This window comes from Hoplias malabaricus, chromosome Y (assembly GCF_029633855.1).
Source record: "Hoplias malabaricus isolate fHopMal1 chromosome Y, fHopMal1.hap1, whole genome shotgun sequence".
NCBI classification, from domain to species: domain Eukaryota; kingdom Metazoa; phylum Chordata; class Actinopteri; order Characiformes; family Erythrinidae; genus Hoplias; species Hoplias malabaricus.
The window spans coordinates 34,532,279-34,558,321 of record NC_089820.1 but is presented as its reverse complement, the minus strand read 5'-3'; the positions used below and the strand labels follow the sequence as shown (position 1 = coordinate 34,558,321).

Sequence of the window (26,043 nt, the reverse complement as noted above, 5' to 3'; positions counted from 1 at the left end):
AAATAAAATAATTTACAATTACAATTTAATTCCTCAGGCCTTATCATGGAAACTTTGAAGAAAACATGGAGTTGTAGCAAGGGTGTCCAGGTTTAATATACTCCTGTATAAGTGTGTAAATGAATGGTGGTTCGTGGTAAGAAGAATAAAAATACAGATGTTCTCTAAATTTGTGTATTGTTTTAAAGACATGCCTATTATACAAGTTACAATGAGGCAAAAGTAAATGAGTTCATGTTAAGTTCCAACAGCAGAAGTGCGTGTGTGTCAGTCACAGTGACTTGTGTTGGCAAATGAGGTGTTTTCTTACATGCCAGATGGAGGCAACAGAATGTGTGCAGTATGTGATTTTTTTTTTTTTTTTTTTTTTTTTTTATGAATTCATTTATTTATTTGCTCTTTCTCACCCAGATCCCAGTCAGGAATACACAGACTCCACAGGCATAGATCTCCATGAGTTTCTGGTCAACACACTGAAGAATAATCCCCGGTATGCTATTGTCATGCTTTTATACTGTTAGGCTAAGATGGGGCCAGTCATTTTTTTAATTATAGTAATAATTATTATTATATTTTTATTTTGATTTTGATTATAATTCAAACTCTAATTTTATGTATTGCTTTATCAGTTATCTTTTGTATTACTTATTTGTCTTTTAACTAGCAAAACTGTCATTTTAAAATGAATAAATTTCATATTTTTTCATTCATTCATTCATTCTCCCGGATCTCCAGGAATGGCAGTAATATTTTCATTGGTCATATTCCTTAACCCCGACTGAATGACAAAGAATTTTTCTCTGTCACATTATTTGTTTTGCTCCTGTCAGTAGTTAACAAAAACTAAAGACGACACTTTTGATATTCTCATCACCTTTAAAATATTACAAATTACTTTTCTTTGGTGCATCAGCAGCATCCAGTTGCAGTATAAGAGCACTTGTCTTATACACTTTATTAATATTACAAAATCACAAAAGAGAGGCTGAAATCTCCATAATAAAACTATGACTTGCATCTGTAGTTTGTTTGACAATACTTTTATTTTTGTGAGTGGCATAAGTGAGTGGCATCATTGCTACTTCCAGAACATTGAATAGGTGTGTGAAAGACAAGGGTAAGCAGTGACCTCTGGCTGTCACTGACCACTATTTTCATTCAAAGCTACAATTTTTTTATTGCAAAAATAATTTAATCATTCTTTTCAATCTTCCAAAGAGAAAATATGTTGTGATACATAGTAATATTGAGACTTTAATTTTTTTTTTTTTAACCATATCTTCCAGCTCTACTTCTCATGTTTGACATTTTAAAAGTTTACTTTGTTGCACTCTAGGCATGCCTCTGGGATTTCACAAATCAAAGGTTGTTTTTCTCCAGAAAAATAAAGCAAAACTTTCCTCTCTAGTTATGTTGACTCAACAAAGGAAGGAAAGGAAGGTGTAGCCTCAAGCAGCAAACAATAAAATGTTTTTTTTTTTTTTTTTTTTTTTTTTTTTTTTTGGGATCCCCCGAGTTTTTCTGCTTTCTTGAAAATTAGTTTGGAGATGCCTACTTTGTTTTGGCATCCTCATCAGCTTTTGTATGTAGATGTAGATTATTATACAGCTATTTGTTTGCAAAGCCAAACCCATTGTATTGATTTATCATTAGGTGCATTTAATTGAAGAATTCTTATGTTCCCTCTCAATACAGGGACAGAATGATGCTACTAAAACTGGAGCAGGACATTCTGGACTTCATTAGTAACAACGAGTAAGTTTAGTAGAGGATGTTTGGAATTATGTAACATTGCTGTAATTTAATGATTCATTTTACTTGGTTGCAAATGATTAACAACTTAATCACGTTTTAATATATACAGTACCAGAGATTGAGATTTGAAAACAAACAACAAATAACGCCCAACATTAGAATAAAACCAAATAGCATTATTCCAGCAATTGTGATATTCTGTGTGTAGTTTTTATTTTTTATTTAATTAATTAATTAATTATTTCGTAGTTTATATATATTTATTTATATATTTATTTAAGGTCTCAAAAGAGGAAGTTCCCCCCTATGACATCTTACCACAGGATGCTTCTCCATAGGGTGGCAGCCTACTTTGGCCTGGACCACAATGTGGACCCAACAGGCAAATCAGTCATCATCAACAAAACGATCAACACCAGGATGTGAGTGCTGACTAATGACCTTTTTAACTTAAAAGGCATTTATTAGTAAATTTTGGATTGGTCTCCTGCCTTTTAGTACTCTGAAATCACTGCCATTTATGCCTTTAAATCCTAGAGTGTAGATCTCTGTTGGTGTTCAGTGGGTTTTGTGTGTTAAGAGCTATGAGGGGCAGATTTGATGGAGAATAAATTTTTTTAACATAAGTTATGGACACACCTGGTCAAATTATAGAAAATGTTGATATTCCAAGGTTAAAATTAATGCCATATTTAATATATTTGGGGGGAAAAAGCCATATAAGATGGAGCTTGAACAAATGTCCTAAATTTTTGTATTTAATCTTATTTTTTCAATAAGCAACAGCAATTCTCTGTAGACTATGGATGTTTTTGTTCTCACTTCAAATATCAGAAAAACCTCTAATTTGACTATAGGGCATATGCATACAACTATATCTTAAAGATTACAGCTGTTCCATAACCCATTACACCTGGCCTGTAGAAAATAGATAAGGAAGTAGAAAATATTCACTGGAAAATGGCAGTGTAATTTAGCCCTAAGCCCAGCTCCCTTAAATGCATGGCTGCTCATGTAACAGCAACTATTACCTATAAAGTAGTAGCTTTAACACAATGGTCCAGTGCACTACATTACACCAATCTTTTATAATGGCACTACTGTGCCCAGCAGTTCCCAGTGGTTTGGGTTTTAGGCACTGGAGACTTCAATATGAAGATGTCAGACACTTAGTACAATTTTCTCCTCCACAGACCCGATCAGAAGTTTTCCGAGCACATTAAAGATGATAAGACTGATGATTTTCAGAAACGTTACATCTTGAAGAGGGACAACCTCAGTCTGGACCAGGAGGATGGCAGGGTAAGCACCACTGATATACCTTACTAATGTTTTGGCCCTGAAATGTATGCCTAACAATGGTTGCTAGGTAGGTGGGCATGATTAACCAATATTCTTAAATATTTTATTTAACATGTTGTATGATAATCGCAGCAGTTTTTACAGACGTTCAGTGTTTGTTATATTAACCTCACACCTGGTGAAATGTATCATGACCGCATGTTGCAAAGTGTAAAAACACAATGTAGTATCAAGCCATTAAGTGTTAAAATGAGCACAATGAACAATCTATTCACGAGCTCCTGTCCTGGTTTAAACTGACTTAAAAATTATGCTTTGTAAATATCAAGCCACACGTGATCTGCTGAGTCATTTGTGTCTCAACGTGGCTTTAATTGAAGTAATGGCAAAATATACTATGGTGCGCTGTGACGAGCGGAGGACTTGAACATTGTATGGAGTTGCTGAGTGCCGCCATTATTGCAGTGTTGTTCGTACTGCATGACAAAATTTGCACCGTACCTGCAGGAATTGCTGTGTTTAGGGGTGCTTTATACACTCTTAGTGTTCAGTACATATCAAATCAAATCAAATTTATTTATATAGCGCTTTTCACAACTGATGTTGTCACAAAGCAGCTTCACAGAATTCCAGTAAGACAAAAATTTGACATGAAATGTAAAAACAAATGTAAAACCCTCAAGTGAGCAAGCCAGGGGCGACAGTGGCAAGGAAAAACTCCCCCAGCTGAGAAAGAAACCTTGGGAGGAACCAAGGCTCACAAGGGGTGACCCATCCTCCTCTGGTCAATCTACTGGTGATGATAGTTAGTAGTCCATGAGAACTTCAGTGTAGGGACAGCTTCAAGGCACTTGGTGGTTGCTGGAGCGTGGGCAGCTGGTCTGAAGCGTGGAGGAGGGTCTCGACAGTCATCCATCAGTGTCCAGACAGACAGGTGGGCAGTTGTTTACTCGGAAAAATGTAAAGGGATGGAATTAGTTTTGAACTGTTTTGTGTTTGTAAAGTAGAAAATATGAAAATTTCCAGAGTGTGGCTAATGACTCCGGCAGATCTGACTATGACAGCTTTAACTAAAAGGAGAGAACCAGGAGGACACACAGACACGGGAGCATCCTGAAACACTGGCATCCCTCCGCTCCACCGTCAACAAACCCGAGTGATCGCGAGTCTCAGTTTACTATAATTCCCTGTGTCCATGGACCCCCCGGATCTGCCGCCTTTATCTATGGGGGAGTATTACCTACCAAAAGATAAACTAAACAAATGTGTTTTTAGCCTAGATTTGAAGATTGCGACTGTGTCTGAGTCCCAAACATTTTCTGGAAGATCATTCCAGAGTCTGGGGGCTTTATAAGAAAAGGCTCTTCCCCCAGCTGAGGCCTTCTGAATTCTGGGAACAATTAAAAATCCAGTATTCTGTGATCTGAGTGAACGTGGAGGCTCATAATAGGAAATTGTATCTTGAAGATATTCAGGAGCAAGCCCATGTAGAGCTTTATATGTTAATAACAAAATTTTGTAGTCAATGCGGAATTTAACAGGCAGCCAATGAAGTGATGATAAAACTGGGCTGATATGTTCAAATTTTCTAGTTTTAGTGAGGACCCTAGCTGCAGCATTTTGAACTAGTTGAAGTTTTCTTAAAATGCTGCTGGTGCATCCTGACAGTAGTGCGTTACAGTAGTCAAGCCTTGAAGTAATAAAGGCATGCACTAATGTTTCTGCGTCCTGAAGGGATAAGGCATTTCTAATCTTAGCAATATTGCGAAGATGTAAAAAAGCTGTCCTAGTGATACTACCTATGTGTTGATCAAATGATAAATCCGGGTCAATTATGACACCAAGATTTTTTGCTGCTGAACCAGGTTTAATTGGAGAGTCAGCGAGATTTTAAATTAAATCTGATGATTTATTTCTTGCCACTTTTGGACCCAAAAGCAGGACCTCTGTTTTGTTGCTGTTTAGAAGGAGGAAGTTACGCAACATCCAGCCTTTCACGTCTTTTACACAGTCCTCTATTTTCTTTAATCTGTTTGTGTCATCGGGCTTGGCTGAAATATACAATTGTGTGTCGTCTGCGTAACAGTGAAAGTTAATGTCATGGTTTCTTATAACTGTGCCTAGCGGTAACATGTATAATGTAAAAAATAATGGTCCTAAAATAGAGCCTTGTGGAATTCCAAATCTTACTTTAGAACAATTTGAATTTAGATTGTTTACTTTTACGAATTGATAACGTTCCGTTAAGTAAGATTTGAACCATAATAGGGCTGTCCCTGTGATTCCAACCATGTTTTCTAACCTTTCTATGAGAATATTGTGGTCTATTTTATCGAAGGCTGCGCTTAGGTCAAGAAGCACCAACAGGGATACGTGGCCTTGATCAGAGGCAAGAAGAAGATCATTTGTTATCTTGACTAGAGCTGTCTCTGTACTATGATGTTGCCTGAATCCAGATTGGAATTTTTCATATATATGATTCTTATGTAGATATGAACTAATTTGTTGGGCCACAGCTCTTTCTAAGATCTTGGACAGAAATGGCAAATTAGAAATAGGCCTGTAATTAGACAGTGTACTAGCATCAAGATTTGGTTTCTTGATCATAGGTTTAATAACTGCTAGTTTAAAAGCTTTGGGTACATGGCCCAGACTAAGGGATGAGTTTACTATAGTTAAAAGAGGATCAATAATAGCTGGTAGTACTTCTTTGAGCAACTTTGTGGGAATTGCATCAAGTGTGCAAGTTGTATAGTTTGCGGAGGTGATAATCTTCTCTAGTTCTGATTGTGGGAGTGGGTAAAAAGTTTCAAGTCTTTCTTTTACAGTTATATTATGTTTTATATCATTCACATCGGGTGGCAGCCAGGATGGATTTGATCCTGTGGCTTGAGTTTGTTGTCTAATATTCTCAATTTTATTATTAAAAAAGTCCATAAAATCTTTACTGGTGAGAGTTGCTGGAATTAGTTGTTCAGAACCTGCTTGATTTTTTGTAATTCTAGAAAACACACTAAACAGTGCTCTCGGATTATTTTTATTATTGGAGATCAGCGAGGCCAGATATGCTGAGCGAGCTTTAGTGAGGGCATTTCTATACTCTATAAGGCTGTCCTTCCAGGCAGAATGGAACACTTCAAGCTTGGTTGATCGCCATTTCCGTTCTAGTTTTCGTAATGTTTGTTTTAAAGTACGGGTCTTATCATTATACCATGGTGCGAGCTTTTTCTGTCTTATACTTTTATGTTTAAGTGGTGCTACCTTTTCTAAAGTAGATCGTCAGGTATTTTCTAGGTAATCAGTTAGTACATCTAGGTCCATTGGGTCTGATGGAGTTGGAACTGGGGTCGATAGTTCTGGTAGGTTTTCTATAAATTGTAGGGAGGTAGATGGTTATATTATACGCCTTGTAGAATAGCGAGGGTTCCTACCTATATTATGGCTAAAACGTAGCTCATATGAAATTAAGTAATGATCGGAGATTGCTGAGGATTGCGGTAAGATATTAATTTTGTCAATGTTAAGACCTAGTGTCAGAACTAAGTCTAAAGTGTGGCTGCAGTAGTGTGTAGGCCCTGTTACATTTTGAGTAATATCAATAGAGTCTAAGATTGAGGTAAATGCCTTTTTTAGTGGGTCACTTTCCTTCTCAAAATGGAGATTGAAATCTCCTACAATTATAACTTTATGATTGCACACCACTAGGTTTGTAGCAAAATCGCTGAATTCTTTCAGAAATTCTAAGTATTTAGTATCTGGTGGTCTGTAAATGTTGCATAATAAAAATGTGTCCTTTTTGTGGCCGGATTTGTAATAATAGTGGAGAGAACCTCAAAAGAAGAAAAGGTGTCACATTGTTTAAGACTAATTTCTAGGGTATTTTGGTAAATTACACATACTCCACCTCCTTTGCCTGATATTCTTGGGCTATGTGCATAATTATAGCCTAGGGGGGTGGCTTCATTTAGTGCTAAATATTCATTTGGTTTAACCCACGTTTCCGTGAGACAGAAAACATTGAATTTATGATCACTTATAATATCATTTACGATGAGTGCTTTTGAGTTTAGTGATCTTATGTTGAGTAACCCAAATTTTAGTTCTGAGGTGTTGCTGCTAGGTGTTGTGTATGATTTAATATTGATTAGGTTGCTGAAACAGGCTGATTTTGTTTTTCTACTTTTACATTTAGTTCGGGGGAAAGACACAGTCTCAATACAGTTGAACCTGGGTGACGCCTCAAGACAGTTCGCAGACGGTCGGTTTAGCCTGTCTGTCTGCGGCCTGGTCCCGGCTCTGGATTGTCAGCAGCTATCTACACTACTCTGCTGACTAACTAAAAGACTATGTGCTATGCTGCAAGAAAGTAAGGCAGCACCCTCCCACATGGGGTGGATACCATCCCTACCTATAAGACCAGGCTTGCCCTCAAAACGAAACCAATTGTCTATAAAGCCCACTTGATTTTCGGAACACCACTTGGACATCCAGCAGTTTAACGCCCAAAGTCTGCTGTAAGCTTCGTCGCCACGCCGCATTGGTATGGGGCCAGAGCAGATTACGGCATCGGACATCTTCTGGGCCAGTTTAATCACCTCTGTAATATTACCCTTAGTTACCTCTACATGAATGACTACCCTCGAATATCTCCTATTAGCTAACAGTCTAAGGTTGCCACTAATATCCGGCGCTCTGGCTCCCGATAAACAGCTAACTGTTACTGCCGGTGTTGTGCCGAATTCAGCACCCCCGCCGCGAGATGCATCCCCCATATATTTAGTCCTAAGGGAGGTTAATCGGCGTTTTATGACAAAACGGGCAAAATATCATGTTCATTTCCGTCAAAATAAAAATAAATCGCCTTTTCCCCAGTAGAAACACTCTAGATATTGAGATGTAAAAAAGAAAAGGTCGCTTGTAAATAATAAAATGATATAATCTACAGGCACCACTGCTTTTTCTGAAGTCAGCTTCGACTTATTCTAAAACAAACGTGTACGTTCATTTTCTGACCACAATGAAACTCCTACACGTCCTGTCGCAATTTTTATGGAATATTTAAACACTGGAAATAAATAGGAATATAGGACAAAAGCAGCGAATTGTAAATAAAATTACCACTTCATTACTGTACTTGCTAAATGTTATATCCATGAAAATGTACACATGCTGCCACTGCCTGAACATAACTGCAATATTAATAGTTGAATTAGAAAGAAATTTTAATTCTGGCTACATTTCTGTTATAACCATGAAACTTATACAGGTATTTTATATTGATCCTATAGGTGTACTGACAAAAGCAAACCATATTTGTGTGTACAGAAAGACAGTTACAGGGGGATGCTCTTTAAGGCAGTCCATCTGCCTGAAAAGGCACCCCCTCTTAAAAATGCTGTGTGTTTTAAAGTAAAAAGAAATAAGCACTTGATTCAAATAAGATATTTTAAAAGTACAACCACACATTTATTTTATAATATAAATTCATAATATTATATATTAAATATATTATAAATTTCATAATATAATATATTATGAAAAAATATATTATTTAAACTGCACATGCAAATAAACATTAGAATCTAGAAACAAGTTCAAGCAAACTTGTAGCATAATAATATATTATTATGGCAATTATTTTAATGACAATATATACAAAAGCATGTTAATAAATAAAAAACAAATATTAAAACTATTATAACAATCAAACATTTTTTAAATGATCTTAAAGTACTTTTATCTGAAAATGAACACAATACTGTATACATATATACATACCTTACATTGGCAAATAAACCAACTGTAAAAGATTCAAGTATATTTAACCAAAAAAACATGAGATGTTAGAAAGAAGAACACCCCTATTTGCATGCTGGACACATGTAGTCTCTATGCAGTGTAGCCAAAATTAAGCAGGGGTGCCTTTTCATGCAGATGGACTGCCTTAAAAAGCACCCCATCATAACTCTCTTTCTGTACACACAAATATGGTTTGCTTTTGTCAGTACACCTATAGGATCAATATAAAATACCTGTATAAGTTTCATGGTTATAACAGAAATGTAGCCAGAATTTAAATTTCTTTCTAATTCAACTATTAATATTTCAGTTATGTTCAGGCAGTGGCAGCATGTGTACATTTTCATGGATATAACATTTAGCAAGTACAGTAATGAAGTGGTAATTTTATTTACAATTCGCTGCTTTTGTCCTATATTCCTATTTATTTCCAGTGTTTAAATATTCCATAAAAATTGCGACAGGACGTGTAGGAGTTTCATTGTGGTCAGAAAATGAACGTACACGTTTGTTTTAGAATAAGTCGAAGCTGACTTCAGAAAAAGCAGTGGTGCCTGTAGATTATATCATTTTATTATTTACAAGCGACCTTTTCTTTTTTACATCTCAATATCTAGAGTGTTTCTACTGGGGAAAAGGCGATTTATTTTTATTTTGACGGAAATGAACATGATATTTTGCCCGTTTTGTCATAAAACGCCGATTAACCTCCCTTAGGACTAAATATATGGGGGATGCATCTCGCGGCGGGGGTGCTGAATTCGGCACAACACCGGCGCCCCTAAAGGAGTAGCTAATTTCACGTGTCGAAAAATAGAGTCTCCTATAACCAGAGCACTCTTAACAGGCTCCTCAGCGGGTGCTTCGCTGAGCAGGGCAAACCTGTTTGACACGCGAATTGGAGGAGCATGGTGTCCCGGTGGGCTAGCTTTGGCCTCAGCGTTAGCATCAGCCTTAGCTTTCCGGCTATGACGCCGAGACGTCACCCATTCACCCCGCTGTGAGGGCTCTAACGCCGGAGTCGTGGGGGTGCTAACTCTCCCTAAGGCACCCGGAGTTGCTAACACTGAATCTCGCTGTTTATCCCTCAACAATAATAAGCTCCGGATGCGCACTTCTAGCTGGTCCACTTTATCCACCAGAGAGCTAACTAGCTGACACTTACTACAAACACAACCACTATCTTTATCGCTAGAGGTGGAAAAGGGGATTAAACTAAACATGCCACACTCTGAGCAGGCAAAACAGCCAGTAGTAGCCATGGAATTGCAGGTACTTACCGCTTTAGTTGATTTTAGTAACTTACACCAAGAACGTTACTCCAGGGTCCGGTGGCAGTTTTAGTGCCTCTGTAATGAATATTCCTGCGGAGACAATCTAAAAGATAGATCTATGGATGGTTAGTAGGTTATAAAAACAGATATAAATATAGAAATAACAATGGAAACGAGTAAACAGGAAAACCCGAGCGATCAAAACAGCTTCCAAACGGGTACAGAAACAGCCAAACGGGTTGCCAGATCACCAAAACCTTAGTGTTACATATGTAACACTAACAGATTTTTACTGTCTATATTATCTTAAAAATATTTCCTATTCTAAACAACTAGAATAGGAGCTTGATCATACATCAGAGCTTGATGATACAGTGTTTTTGGGTTTGCCTAGTGAAACGGGCAGGGTTTTTTTTTTTTTTTTTTTTTTAATTTATTTATTTTTTTTATTTAATGAAGTGATAGTTCTTTGGAGCATCAACAATAATATTACCATCCACCGTTAATATCATGGTTTATTGTATTAACGTATACCAGCCCAGGCCTAGTTGTTTGACCTCACGGTTTAGTTTTTGGGAAATTTCTCAATTACTTACCAGCTTAGCATCCTCATATATATTTTTTTATTTTTAAGTTTATATTAGTTGTATAAACTTATATATAATCACAGTAAATAAAAAATAATAATATACATTATTTTTTCAATAAAGTAGTAGGTGTGATTGAGTTTGAAGAACAATTTTTGTTCAGATTCTTCTTGATTGCATGAATTGGTTAAATCAACAGCACACATTATTTAAAATCATTATATATTAACTGGTAAAACTAAGTATTAGATGATAACCTTAAATAATATGGACTGCTACGAGGAGAGATTTGGAAAAAGTTAAACCAACCCATTCACACACACTATCATTCACTCACACTTACTTATTGTCACGTCCTGTATTTGTTTTCCTAGCCATGTGCTCATTTAGCAGATGGCTCTGTTTATTCTTCCTGTCTCCGCCCTGGTCCCACCTTAGCTCCGCCCTCTTGTCAGAGTCTCCTTTGAAGTCCTGCCCTCTCGTTATTGTCCTCAAGTGTTCCCTGTCAGTGCTCTGTGTATATATAGTCCCTTTGTTTCAGTGTTCCCTTGTCGGTTCTTGTGTGTGTGTGTGTCTAGATGTGTTTCTTTGTCTGCTGTCTTACACATTACCACCAGTTCACAGTTATGTTCGTGTTCTAGATTTGTTCCACTGAGTTCTTGTTTGTTTTCTTGCCTCCCTGCTCCTGATTGTTTTCTGTTTGTTGTGTTTGCCTTGGTTTTGTTTAAATAAATCTTCCTTGCGTGTACGTCCACGTCCTCATCCTCCTTCAACTGTGACACTTATTTGGTTTTGTTATATTGGCTATTATTTGTTATAGATATATAGATAGATAATTAAAAACCTACTTATTTAGTTTGGTTTTTAGGTTGTATTACATAATTTTATGGTTTTAGTTCCAGTTATATCTTTTATTATTAATTTATTTTTTTTATTTTGCTACTTTATTTAAATTTAAAGTTGAAATTATTCCAATATTTTTTTTAATATTTAATTATTTTTTCCTGTTTTATTTCTTCCTTATTTTTTATACTGTATTTTTGATCTTTTAGATGTAATTTATTTAAGTTATTGTAATGTTTTATCGATCACTAATAAAACACTTTAAACTTTATAGTACTTTTCAGACAAACTAAATTAAAGTCGTCATTAATGGATTACCATCTTTCAATTGGACAAATGCATTGAAAAAAATGGTAATACAACTTAAGAATCACATTTCCTAAGTTAAAATATTAATGAATCTGGGGATTTGGGGGTTTTATGTAGTGTAAATAAATCAAAGATTCAGAGAATATGAAGAAATGTTTATATGCATGGGATATGGTCTAAAACTAATGTTGGTTTACTGTGGTATTTTAGGGCCATACTGAATTGAAACAAACAAGTTTTCAAAAGCCAACATCTGTGTTATGATTGTGTATTTGTTTAAATTGCATGCGTGAATTGCACACCTGTGAAGGCACCATTAATAATACTGAGCAATACACAGGTTTTAGAGCAACACGTAGCCAACATGCTCCAGACATGTCACACGCTCAGTGCATGATGGTGTGTTATGAAAGAAAAACCACTATAATTTAAATTCTGAAACCTTATAATGCCCAACAATGAGTAAATCGTTCTCTTTCAAATCTACAGGTCTCCTCAGTTCCCAAACACTTAGTTCTATTTAAAGAAGAGGTGACACAACAATGTTAAAGATATTGAAGCTATTACAATTTGGCAAACATATTTAGAAAAACATTATAGGGTTTAAATGATTTTCAGATAATTTTATATGTATACTTTTGATTTTATTTACATTCATGCGTTCAAACAGTTTGAAAAAAGGGCTTGTGTACTAATTTTTGTGCTGGGAAACAGGATTGCTGTGAAATGTTCCTTGTCTGCCTGTTTGTGTATTCATTGATTCATTTATTTGGGTAGCTGCGGATGCGTCTGAAGGACGACAGGAGGAGCAAGTCTATTGAGGAGAGAGAGGAGGAGTACCAAAGAGCGAGGGAACGAATCTTCGCTCAAGACGTTAGTATCACCATTCACTTCAGAAAAGGATCAATATCGCATTCATCAGCTGCTCAACATGCCCTTGAGTCAGATGTGTTCTAACATGGCAAACAGTCTGTGATGGACTATGATTCTCATATTTTTACAGTAATTATACTGTATTACCTTAGGTACAGTTGCACTAAATCACATTAAGTTGTTTCACACCTTTTTATATTACAGATTTATTACATATGTTGCTAGTAATTTAGTTAATTGTAAAGTGTAATTCTGTTCTCTATGATAAATGAGTATTATTGTATTAAAGGCTTAGTTTAAATAATCTAAAATGGCAAATAAAGAAGCTTTATTTCAGTACATTTAAGGCTGTGGTGATGGTCTATATTTTAATTAAAATGTTAATGTAATTTTTTCCACAGGGGCAGGATCATTTTCAGCTTGATAAAAGGTAATTTTAATTATCATTTCTGTGCATACACTTTTGCATTGCAAATCCCTTTAACGTGCATTTACACTTTTCTTGGTAAATTCTGCCCCCACAGAATTGAGGAGGATATAAGCTGCATTAGCACTCAGCAGAGGCGGCAAGTCTTCAGGTAATACATTAATGCTTTTTTTTTTTTTCAGGTTAAAAATGGTGTAATCCCATAAGACTAAGGGCCATCATTTGTCTGTGAGAGAAAGATAGGTTTGTGTGTTTTTTATTTATTAATATAATGTTTTTTGTTTTTTAAAAGTGATTGTTAATTCTTGTTTTGTGTATTCAGGTTGAGAGATGGCCGTTCGGGGAACAGTCGTCAGAGCAGTTCAGAGAATGAGCTTAAAAGCTGTGAGCCTCGGCCGTGGAGTAGCACCGACTCCGATAGCTCTCACCGGAACCTGAAGCCTGCCATCACCAAAGCCAGCAGCTTCAGCGGTATCAGTCTGCTCATCCGCGGAGACAGCTCAGCCAGCAGCAAGAGCACCAGCAGACTGTCTAAAACAGGTACTGTGACACACACAGTGGCAGTAGGAAAACATGCAAGCTCCCCCATGTCCACACACAAACTCAGATTAGCAAGCAAGAACAGCAGTGTGCTGTCTAACAATAGACATACAAAGAGCTCTAGAATGATGACACACATTTCAAAAAAGGAGTCCCTGTGTCTAAAATGCCTCCCTATTCACTATTCTCTATATTATTCAGTATATAGTGTACTATTATAGGGAGTTCAGGAGTGTTTATTTATGTATTTAACCAAACAACACAGTGGATTATGAGTAATCTGTGATCTGCTAGTGTTAGTACATTGGTTGTACACTTTTTGTGGTGCACTGTGGGATTGTTTCAGTGCACTATTTAGTGAAGAGGGCACAGTTTCTAGTAGGGATAATTATGAATATTTAAATATTAACTTAAGATTTAAAAGATAAAATGGAAAACTGGGATGTTTAGATACATAAATATTATATTTGCCAACGAAGTCAGTCACGTGACACAGCGTGAGAAAACCATGCAGTACATAACTGCTCGGTTCATGCTGCACTCCTCAGGAACCTGGATCTTCTCACCACTTTAAGTGACCAGGAACCCTGGCGGTCAACCACTGTTTACATAACCACAGTTACATACGTTACCAGCATTATGTTTCATATCCCCTGACCGCCAGGGTGGTACCAAAAGTGGATGACGTGCACATTGTAAAATCAGGAGGTGGTGTACGTCAAGGACCACACAGCTGCCACACATCTCCTGCAGGGAAGCACATCAGAGTACAGATCAGGAGTTCACAAAACTCCAGAATGTCCTGTAGTATGGATGGGCTATCTGGTGGCTGACGACCCTATTAACTCCTTTAATGACTTCCACAGGCTAATGGAACAGTCGTTGCTTGGACGTTGCTGTCCCCAATTTGGCAGCAGAGAAGCAAATTAACACCTGATCAGTTTTCCAAATGCTAGCCGTAGCTAACACACATGCTCTAAGGGCATGAAAAGGAATATCTGGCAAAGCATAGAGCAGTGTCCGCGGTCAGTCATGAGCCAGGCATGCTTGGAGGCAGTGCGACATGTCCCATGCAGAGAAACAGTCCATCTGAGAATCCCCAAATAAATTCCATACTAACTGGATTACATCGGGATGCAGTCTCCACAATCCCTGGATAGAAGGTGTGGCAAGAGAGGGTGTTGGAGGTGCCAGCCATGTGCACTGCCCTCAGACAGGAATCTCGGGGAAGCCCATGTCCAAAAACCCTAGGCAATGCTGAAGTGATTCACATATGTTAAATCACCAACACATTAACTGAGCATACTAACATGTGCCTCCCAATGCTGAAGTGATTCACATATGTTAAATCACCAACACATTAACTGAGCATACTAACATGTGCCTCCCTTGAAGTATGGGAAGAAAATGTCCCAGGGCAAGCCATATTGCCAATGGCTCTTAACACGATGTTGCCCTAACACGAGCCTGCCATTCGGGCCAAACTCCCTGGGCTGCTTTGATGACATGCCGCCCCCAGCCGTTATTGCATTTGTTGTAATTACATCCCTTCGGGAGGGGATTCACCCAAACTCAACACCTGACAGAAGGAAGGTAGTTGTGTTCCAGATGCTGAGTTTCTAAAATGTGGACAAGCGTGCGTCAGTGACGCACTGGATTAAGCCTAAATCTGGTGATCCACATCTGGAAAGGTGGAGCTTCCCAGTGATACCACTTATATGGTGTGAGTCCAGTACCATTCCCAGAAAGGTGACAGTTTGGGACAGAACTAGCACACGCTTGTCACAGTTCCTGTGAGCCCTAGTGCCTGCATGAGCTGAAGCTTTAACCCTCCAACATGGTGCTGAGGACCCATGGGTCCAAGACCATGCTGTTCCAGTAAGCCAGATGTAAAGAAAGAAATATGCATTTTAGTAATCAGCTTGTTTGTATGCCTGCACCCCACAGTGGGACAATGGGGCTCCAGGAGAAGTACTCTGTTTGATAAAAACACTGGGCGCAACACAGGTATCAATAGCTGGTATGTTGTCAAGTTGTAGTCCGCCCGCAACCCCAGTTTCCGGCAGTATCCACAGGAGTATCACGAGCCCTTCTGCCTCCAAACGTTTGAACGTTGCATTGGAGCGCAAGTATTCCGCGGCCAGGGTATGTTAGGGAACCCCATACATTCCATTGCAGCTCAGAGTGCTCCACCTGAGGAAGCAGGAAGAGTGGCCATTATCTAGCCACAAGGCATGTCGAGGCGAGTGATTGTGGGGGGAAGAAATGCTCATTCTCGGCGCACCTTGCGTTGATTCAGTGAATTTTTGGTTATCGAGCACATCCACTTTTGTCACCACCCTAGCGTTCAGGAAATATGAACCATGACAACATTGCAACACCCAGTAGGCTGTCCCTCCTTTCACGTGTGTGTGTGTGTGTGTGTGTGTGTGTGTGTGTGTGTGTGTGTGTGTGAAAACGTTGCCCAGTGATGGACTGGTGCCCCATTCAAGGTGTGGTGTTTCCTTTTGCTCTGTGATTCTCAACAGGCTTCAGACCCACTGCATCCCTGAACTGGGGATGTACACTATAACTATAAGGGATTATAGGCAATAAATGAATGAAAGAACAGTGCTATGGGTCTGAGAGAACCTGTAGCTCTCACAAAATAGTAATATTGAATATAGTGTGTATATATAGTATAGTATTTTAACAGTTGGTTTAAATGCAGTAATATTTGATGCTGAAATATTTTTCTCATAATTATTGGCTTGAACTAACCCAACAAACAAGTTAAACACATTCTCACACACATATTACATTCTCATCATTGGTAGCAAGATTTCAAAAGATGTTGTTATAAAAGTTAAATACATTTCTACTAACAGTTTGTTTGGATGTCTGACACACACTAGAAGAACCTGGAAGCTGCTTTTAAGAAGGCAGAAAATAGGGCTGAGTGATAATCTAGATTGGTACACCTAAACAGTACACTACACCAAAAAATTATTATATTGATTTGCACTTTTCATGACATTTACGCAATTTAATTAAATTATATATGTCATATTCAAAATCATGGGCGGCACGGTGGCGCAGCAGGTAGTGTCGCAGTCACACAGCTCCAGGGGCCTGGAGGTTGGGGGTTCGATTCCCGCTCCGGGTGACTGTCTGTGAGGAGTTGGTGTGTTCTCCCCGTGTCCGCGTGGGTTTCCTCCGGGTGCTCCGGTTTCCTCCCACAGTCCAAAAACACACGTTGCAGGTGGATTGGCGACTCGAAAGTGTCCGTAGGTGTGAGTGTGTGAGTGAATGTGTGTGTGTTTGTGTTGCTCTGTGAAGGACTGGCGTCCCCTCCAGGGTGTATTCCCGCCTTGCGCCCAATGATTCCAGGTAGGCTCTGGACCCCCCGCGACCCTAAATTGGATAAGCGGTACAGATAATGGATGGATGGATATTCAAAATCATGTTCAGAAAAAAAGTGTGCCGGGTGTCAGGCAGATTTTAAATTCAGTAAAAAATGGTATCTAGGAAAAGACAGACTAATTTACTCTACCATTCTTTGGGATGAGAAGAGAGTGGCTTCTGACCAAACTAATGCCCTTTATTGCTGAATGCAACCAAGTCTAAAGCATGAAACTTTTTACTGTTGGTTTCCAAGACAGGGATTAAGGTCTATGATTAATCCCTGTCTGGGTAACCACCCCTTAAATGTGTAAATTACAAATGCTTATCTGCTTTGTTGATACTGTTTTTGAAAAGATATCTGTATCAGCATTGCTCATTTTCCTAAAAGGAATGGCTATACAACTCATATTTGAAGCTCATCCAGGTTTGTGTGTGTTTCTCAATAACAGATTTTCAATGTGCTTATTTTTTGGCTTTTCTTTTTTGCTTGTTTGAGGATTATTGTGATTTCTTTTAGCCACGACTGTTCCTTTTGCCCTATGGAATCCATTTATAATTTCAGTCTGAAAGCCTTGTTAATTACATCAACACACTCTGCATGCATTTTCTGTTATGCCCTTAAAAACCTCCTCTCTGCCCTCCATTTACCCTTTATTTCTTTTTTCTTGCCCTAAAAACGGAGCCCCATCCATATTCATGGACATCTCCCGTCTGCACTCATTGTTTATTAATGCACTGGCATTTACAGGCCAGAAGAGCTGCTGATATGTATTTATATTTTAATATTTAATGATTCTTCCACCTGGTAACCTCTGGCTCTCTGTCTCCTGCTGGCTTGAAAAAGCAGCTGAAAAGGTTTTGTACGTACAACACTAGGATTGTTAACACTGTTTGAGAGATTACTCGAATATTTCTTTTGATTTCCAGAGCTGTATGCTCCTTTAAATTAACATCTTTCATTGTTTTAAACCTGACCAAAATGCTGCTGCTGCAACACCTGGTGCGGTGACTTATGTCCATTAAATATTTGCTGCCTTTGGTGGAAGTGATTTGTTTTTAGTTATAAAGAACTGATTTGTCTTTAGCTGTAGCTAGACATTTCCTATTTCCTAAAGCCATGAATCATCACAATAAGAAAGGTTTATCAAAAAGTGCGTTATGTGGACTTCTCGTGGAAATTATGTAGTATTGATTTTTTTCCCTGAAATCCTGGTGTCCTAGAACAATGCAGTAGCTTTGGTGAAAGTTAACAGATATCCTTTTGCATGCATACCAAATGTATTCTAAGTGCATTTTCACACCTGTATTTCATTTGTTACAAGAAGCTTGTAATCTTGGAGAGTTTTCCCCCTTGGTTTGGTTTGTTTTCACACTGAAAAAGTGCACCAAAACGCATCACCGCAAACCATGTGAGAATGTTCTCACTGCTGATTGGTCAGATCTCACTGAGGCAGGAGCAAGAATGTGAACAGAAAAAAATCCTGTGTTCTGGACAAAATTTTTTTCCAGTTCTGTTTACCTGCCTTCGGCATCCATTATGCAAAGCACACCCTGGCTACAAATGCCATTTAGCACTGACCTGTGGTGTTCACCTTATTGTTGGGTCAGATCGAGGTTGGATCACGTCCACACCAGAGTTCATTTGGGACCAGACTGAGACCACCTCATCTCAAGGTTCTCTGTGCGGTTGTTTTGGTCTGCATCCGAGTGTGATTGGTTCTTTCACACCTGCCCAAGTGAATTGCACCAAGGGTGAAAACGAACCAGTCTAAAAAGTGCAGGTGTGAAAACACCCTTAGGCTATGTTCACACACCAGGTAAGTGGCCCTAAGGATCTTTAACCGGAAGGAAATGTACATCTGTTCCATCCAAAACACTTTTGTTTTGAAGTGTTGAAGTAATGAAACTGGACTTTCTTTACTTTGCGAAGTAAATAGATTCAGCATATATATATATATATATATATATATATATATATATATGTGTGTGTATATATATATATATATATATGTATGTATGTATGTATGATTTTTTTTTTTTATTAAAAAAATTGGATTCCAAAAGTCAGTTATTATCCAGATGCATCTCAATAAATTAGAATATCTTCAAAAAGTTATGTATTGCCCTGTGAGGGACTGGCACCCCCCCTAGGGTGTATACTTGCTTTGCGCCATATGATTCTAGGTAGGCTCCAGACCCACCGCGACACTAAACTGGATAAGCAGTTACAGAGACTGAATGTGATTATGGCTTGCAGCTAGTGAAAACCCAAATGATATTATCTCAAAAATTAAACTATTATATATGACCAAGTTAAAAAAAAATGATTTTCAATACGGAAATGTTGGCCTTCTGAAAAGTATGTGCACTCAATACTTGGTTGAGACTTCTTTTGCATGAATTACTGCATCAATGCAGCGTAGTATGGAGGCAATCAGCCTGTGGCACTGCTGAGGAGTGTTATGCAAGCCCAGGTTGCTTTGATAGCGACCTTCAGCTCATCTGCATTGTTGGGTCTGGTTCCTCTCATCTTCCTCTTGACAATATGGGGTTTGAGTCAGGTGAGTTTGCTGGCCAAGAAATTTGCATCTCCATAGAGCTTGTCAGCAGAGGGAAGCATGAAGTGCTCTAAAAATTTCCCTGTAGATGGCTGCACTGACTTTGGATTTGATATAATACAGTGGACCAACACCAGTTGGTTGTCTGTGTTACTTTTTTTAACACACTTTTACCTTCCACTCAGCTTTCCATTAATGTGCTTGGATACAGCAGGAGGGTGCCAGTGACTTCTGAACATCTGTCAAGTCAGCAGTCAGCATGATTGTGTAGCCTACTGAACCAGATTAAGAGACCATTTTTAAAGGCCTAGGAAACCTTGGGAGGTGTTCTGTGTTGATTACTCAAATTTTCTGAGATAATGACTTTTGCTATAAACCATAGCAAAATTTGGCTATAAACCATAATCATCAACATTAAAAGGAATAAATGCTTGAAATAGGCCACTTGGTTTGTAATGAATATAAATATATGCTGTATAATATATAATTAACTTGTATAACGTATACCTTGCCACTGTCGCCCCTGGCTTGCTCACATGAGGGTTTTTACTTTTTTATTTTTATTTATTTTATTTTATTTATTTATATTATTATTTTATTTATTTATTTTTTTACATGTCAAATCTTTGTCTTACTGCAATTCTGTGAATCTGCTTTCTGACAACATCAGTTGTGAAAAGCGCTATACAAATAAATTTGATTTGATTTATAAGTTTCACTTTTTTTTTTTGAATTACTGAAATAAGCTAACTTTTTTATATACCAATTTGTTGAGATGCACCAGTACATTGACCAGGCTTATAAATGTTTCTTTCACTCTAAGCGCAAATTTGTCAGACTTCTTGCAAACATTGGGTCGCAGATCATTTCTCAGCATCCATAAAAGTCACATGAAATCCGATATGAGTGTTCAGAGAGAACTGTGTTGCCACAGATCAGATATGGATTGGATTTTAGTACCACATATGAAAGTGTTCAAATCTGATCTAAAGTCAGATTCAGTGTGATGTTTGCTGTTCAACCACACAAATGGCACGTCTGTGTCACATATGAAGAAACAGATTTGGGCCACTTTTACCTGCGGAGTGAATGTAGCCTAATGAACTGTAAGTGAAACTTGATTTCTGTTAATCAGGAAAACACAAAGTGAATGAAAAGTTGGGATCTAACTGCATTATGAATTTTTTTTTTCCCCTTCCCATCATGGTTGATTCCCTCATCCTACATTTACTCCAGCTTCCAGTACTCATTTTAACACAATTTTAAGAACAAAAAAAAACTGCTGTCGCTCTTTTCTTCATTACTTCTTGCCGCAGGTTCTGACTCTTCTAGTAGTGTAGGTTCGTCTACTGGCTCACTCCCTCTTCCCACCTTGTCGTTACCTGTCCCACCGGTGAGCCAGTCCTGCCGAATCCCAGCTGTGGCACCAGCTGCTCCACCTCCTGGTGGGCCTGTAAGAGCCAGCTCCTGTGCCCCAGGCCCTCAGAGCTCTACCACCAATCCTAGCACTAGTGCCAATGCTAACACAAGCTACTACCTCCTTCCTCTGGAGGCCACGGCCATCCCGCCGGGCAGCGTGCTGCTAAACCTGCTCACAGGTGGGTACCACCTGCCCAAGTACTTCCTGGAAAAGAGGTGTTGACTAAGGTCTTCCATAGGCCGTTAACTATGGGGATAATACATCATGCAAAAATCAAGGAGACTTTTGCGCATCTTTTGACTGTTTTTCATCTTGGTTTTTTAATCTGCTTTGTGCTAACATTACTTACACTGCAGAGTTTAACAGTTACATTTACAGTGCTTTTCCACTCCATGGGGTGTACTCAGCTTTTTTTACTGCGGCCTTATTTTATTTTTATTTTATTTTTTACATTTTTGGCAAATTAAAAGCGTTACTTTTTTTACTACTTGCTCGCATGTGGTTCCAAATGAGCAAAAATATGTAAATCTTGCAGAGCACCGATTGCCAGAGAGACTTGTCAATAACCACAAAATGCAGATCTCCAGCAGCTCATAAAATTATGCCATAGTCTTATTATGTTCACACACTCAGAATGGTAGCCAACAAAAAACTCTGGCAAGAGGCAGACGTGCAACAAGGAATAAATATCTTCTGTCTGAGAGAACTGGGGTGACATTCAATACAAAAAATCTTTTTTTTAATCTACACATGAACACAAGTAAACTTTTCCAAAGCCTGCCATTCGCATTAGAGACTGGGAGCTGTGCTAATTGAAAAGTGACCAGGGCTGAAAAGCATGTCGGTGTGCTGAGTCAAGTAGGCATCATTCAGTGGAAAGCTCCATAAGTCCAGTGGTTATAAAATCCTAGGGACACCTTACCCTTAACAGTTTCCAGTTTTCTCTTCTCAAGCACACGTGTCCCAGCTTGTAAAGTGCTTGATCATTAGCTGATAAGTTGGTATGGGGGGGATGAGCATAGTTGCAAAGTCAGGGATCTGGACCTAATCTTTTGGCTTGGAGTTCACGATTCCCAATATTTTAAGGTTGTCTGTTTGTAGCACGATCCTTGAAACAACAAATGAACTAATTCACAGGTTAGAAAATGGATAACTGTATAATGTGTAGGCCAAAGGGTAACCCAAGACACACGTCAAGTGGCCTTTACTACAGAGATATAGCAAGGTTATTTTCATGCACCATATGGAATGTTTCTGTATTGCTTTGAATAAATTAATATTTCATTACTATACTTTTTATTGCTATTTATTACTATGTATTTATTACTATACTTATTAATATTGGCAGGTCAGCCATTTGTGAATCCTGATGGCAACACTGTTGTCTACAACCACACCATGACTTCACAACAGGGGAGGAGCCAGCAGCCCATGGCACAACCCCCTCCTCCTCCACCTCATCATCAACCAGCAAATCACATTCTGACACAGGTTAGTCTAGCACAGTGGCCTTTTTACGTACAAGGTACAGATGATTTTGAAATCTGAACATATGTAAAATCTACCAGCGTAATGCCAGGCTTAGGCTACTTTTAACAGAGCTGTTAATGTTGGCTGTATTGGCAGTGCCTGAGGCTGTCTGTAAGAATTAATAGGTATTCTCAAATGTTGTGTTATTGATAGCTATCCTACAACAGCTCTGCACATGCTCAGACCCAAAATGTTTTTTTGTTTTCATGTGTCTTTCAGGGGAATCTCCTATTTTTTCCTGGTGCGTTATAAAATCTTAGCTTACTGTTATTTGCTTGAGCATTCCAAAACTGTACATGCTGAATCAAATATTAAAAAAATTACCCATTTATAATCAATGTATTATCACTTATTACCTTTACCTTTTTTTTGCCCTCTTAAGGGGATTTAGGCCGTGGTGTATATCGCTTCACTTTTGTTGGGAGCATTTTCTGATATGCTTCTTTTAACCTATCCAAATATCCAACCAATTATTTAGGCATATAAAAGTACACTGTCATCACACATTTCCACAGGGTAGTACAACTTGACATAACACCGGAGTATAGTGTGTCTCTCGCTGTGTTGTAATTTATAATCCGCATAAAATATTAGTGTAATTAGTGCTTTATCTCTATCAATTTGTATGGTCTTGGAGATCGACCTGTCGATCGACTGTTTGGCGACCACTGGTCTAGCGTATGATCGCAACTCACCAATGTGCCTGTAAACTAATTTGATTATTTTAAACTGTTTGATTAATAACCTTTTCATGAGTTTTGTTAGAATTAGCTTGATTTTTCCATGGAAGAAAACATTAAAGGTTTTATAAAAACAATTTTAAAATGAATAATTTCTATTAAACAACTGTATTGTTGCAATTGATAGAGAAGAAACATTCAGTGTTCTTTTTTCCATTATCATTAAAGATGTTTTGCTGTGATGCCCTGTATGTTTAGCTTGATTTATAATCTTACAGAGATGCCTTTGTTTACATTTTCTGCTTGATCATCACCTTGTCATTATCAAGTGATTCATAAATGTGTGACAGTCTTGCCTGTATTGTCTGATCTGCTGGACTCACTTCTCCTAACAGCTGAGTAGTTATTTCCCTGTTATATATTCTCATTACAGCTTTCACCTAACAAATTTGTGCCTAGTCTTACATTGCCTATCATCCTTCACCATTTAACATGGCCAAGAACTGCCTACTGCTGCAGGAAAATAATATTGACTGACTCCCAAAAGGGCCAATCACCAGTCTACTATATTGGCATGACGTGTAGGTGGATTTATGTCCAACCAGAGCCAGTACAAACTGATAAATGTAAGTGCATGTACACGGATGTACTGCCAGCCTATCAGAATGCTGCTGGCAGAATCCTGACAGTGATGCCAGCTTAACGCACTGAAGGTGTAAGACTGTTTACTTGAACTTAAGATGATTAGGAAAGTATATGTGAGCATATTTTAAAGCAATGAAATCAGAGTTTGGACAAAGTAAATGGTGGAATGAATGACCAAAGATTTAGCTGAGGCTCATTTTTAATAAATGGTTTCTGCTCTTTCTTGATGCTTAATGTGGACTCAATGAAAATTATGAATTTGAACACTTAAGTAGTTTGACATTGCAAATGGAACATTGTCTCAAACCGGTTAGTTTTGACTAAATTTAATTACTATCATTTCTATTATTTCTATTATTCTTCTGTTGTTCGTCTTCCATCCACTTTTTTTATAAATTGATTGATTCTTTAATTGATTGATACATTAGTCCTTATATATTTATCTCATTCGTTCATTATCTGTAAGCGCTTATCCAGTTCAGGGTCACCGTGGGTCCAGAGCCTACCTGGAATCATTGGGCACAAGGCGGGAATACACCCTGGAGGGGGCGCTAGTCGTTCACAGGGCAACACAGACACACACACATTCACTCACACCTACGGACACTTTTGAGTCGCCAATCCACCTACCAACGTGTGTTTTTGGACTGTGGGAGGAAATCGGAGCACCCGGAGGAAACCCATGCGGACACGGGGAGAACACACCACCTCCTCACAGACAGTCACCCGGAGCGGGACTAGAACCCACAACCTCCAGGCCCCTGGAGCTGTGTGACTGCGACACTACCTGCTGCGCCACCGTGCCGCCCCTCTTATATATTTATTTATTTATTTATTTAATTTATACCCTCCCTCCTGAAATGGCACAATTGATAATCTGTTAGTATTTTGTCTGAGAGTTTGATTATTTTGACAGCAGGTTGATATCGCTGCATTGTTTAATATGCAGGCTCTTGTCCTCATTTACTCGTATCTTTCTTTCCTATAATGTCGTTTCTTTGGAATCTTTCCCCTTAGGTACTGTGATTGAGACATTGTTCTTCTCTGTCCTCTGTTCCATCCCTCTCTCTTTCCCTCTTCCCCTCTTTCCCCTTCTGTTTTTCTGCAGAATTGTGGTCAGTCTGTGCAGTATTCAGCGATTTCTTATCCTTCTCCGCTCCTGCCTGTTCCTCTAAACCAACACTACACCGTGGTACCTGTCTCTTTCCCTCATACCATCTTTGGCTCTCTATCTGTGTCCAATAACACACTGTAGATTTCAAATTTTCTTCTTTCATTATGTCTAATTCTCGTTGTCTCACATTTGTGTACCTTTTTTCACATCTAGGTGTGGGTGCTATAATATCATTATGATCTTGTATATCACTGCATACATTAGAATATGCTGTGGAATATGCTGCATGACAGAGTAACAACACACTGTTGGTTTCTGACAAATCCTCCTAGTTCAACAGTAAAATGCTCAATAATTGAAAGGAAGGACAAAGGGCGAGTTAGGACAAAATATAGTAATGTTGATAAAATACTCGCACATCTTTATAAGATGCCTTAAAATTCATATGAAATATGAATCTTAAAAGTCAAGTAAAGTATCTTCTGTTTTCAGCTTCCTTCCTTTCCGTCTTTTATACCAAATTTAGTGCTAAATTCAAAACTGCTGTGGGCTACTGGGCTTGTGTTTTTTCCCTGCCCATTTTCAGTGTGACATCACCAGTCAGTCAGCTCCCAGAGCCTCCCCTCCCTGTGGCTCTCTTAAATGCACATGAACAATCTCTTTGGCCTTCTACTGGTATTAGACAAAGAAATTTGACAAACCACACATCATTTTGAAATTCCACCCTCATTCTGATATACTGTCCACTTTTAGTGCAATGTATGGTATTACCATTACACTGCTCAACCCTAGTTTAAACGTCAGAGAACACTGGGGGGAAAAAAAGCTTTGTATTTCTTTATTTGCTGGCACTAATTTTAAACTATGCTCTGTTCCAATTAGTGCCCTATTCCTTGGTGCACTTCACAGGTTATGAAACCAAATAAATAGTGTAGAGGGAGATGCTTGAGATTCAGCCCTAGTGTTTTGGTGGTGTAACTGCAGAGCAATACAGACACACATA

At 38.3% G+C, this 26,043-nt stretch overlaps 1 protein-coding gene across 8 annotated transcripts in view; it reads left to right on the top strand.

The window, feature by feature from the left end:
* Nucleotides 1-26,043, top strand: part of LOC136677972 (R3H domain-containing protein 1-like) — a 90,755-nt gene that overhangs the window by 37,509 nt on the left and 27,203 nt on the right. For 5 of the 8 annotated variants that reach the window (XM_066655701.1, XM_066655697.1, XM_066655700.1 and 2 more), the window contains 11 exons: nt 412-490; nt 1,696-1,755; nt 2,037-2,177; nt 2,949-3,057; nt 12,647-12,742; nt 13,144-13,172; nt 13,267-13,320; nt 13,492-13,709; nt 20,968-21,249; nt 22,420-22,562; nt 25,035-25,118. In XM_066655701.1, coding sequence (XP_066511798.1) covers nt 412-490; nt 1,696-1,755; nt 2,037-2,177; nt 2,949-3,057; nt 12,647-12,742; nt 13,144-13,172; nt 13,267-13,320; nt 13,492-13,709; nt 20,968-21,249; nt 22,420-22,562; nt 25,035-25,118 — 1,295 coding nt within the window. Of the gene's footprint in view, nt 1-411; nt 491-1,514; nt 1,756-2,036; nt 2,178-2,948; nt 3,058-12,646; nt 12,743-13,143; nt 13,173-13,266; nt 13,321-13,491; nt 13,710-20,967; nt 21,250-22,419; nt 22,563-25,034; nt 25,119-26,043 lie in introns of those variants that run through there. The other 3 variants (XM_066655704.1, XM_066655702.1, XM_066655705.1) reach the window with 3 other exon arrangements.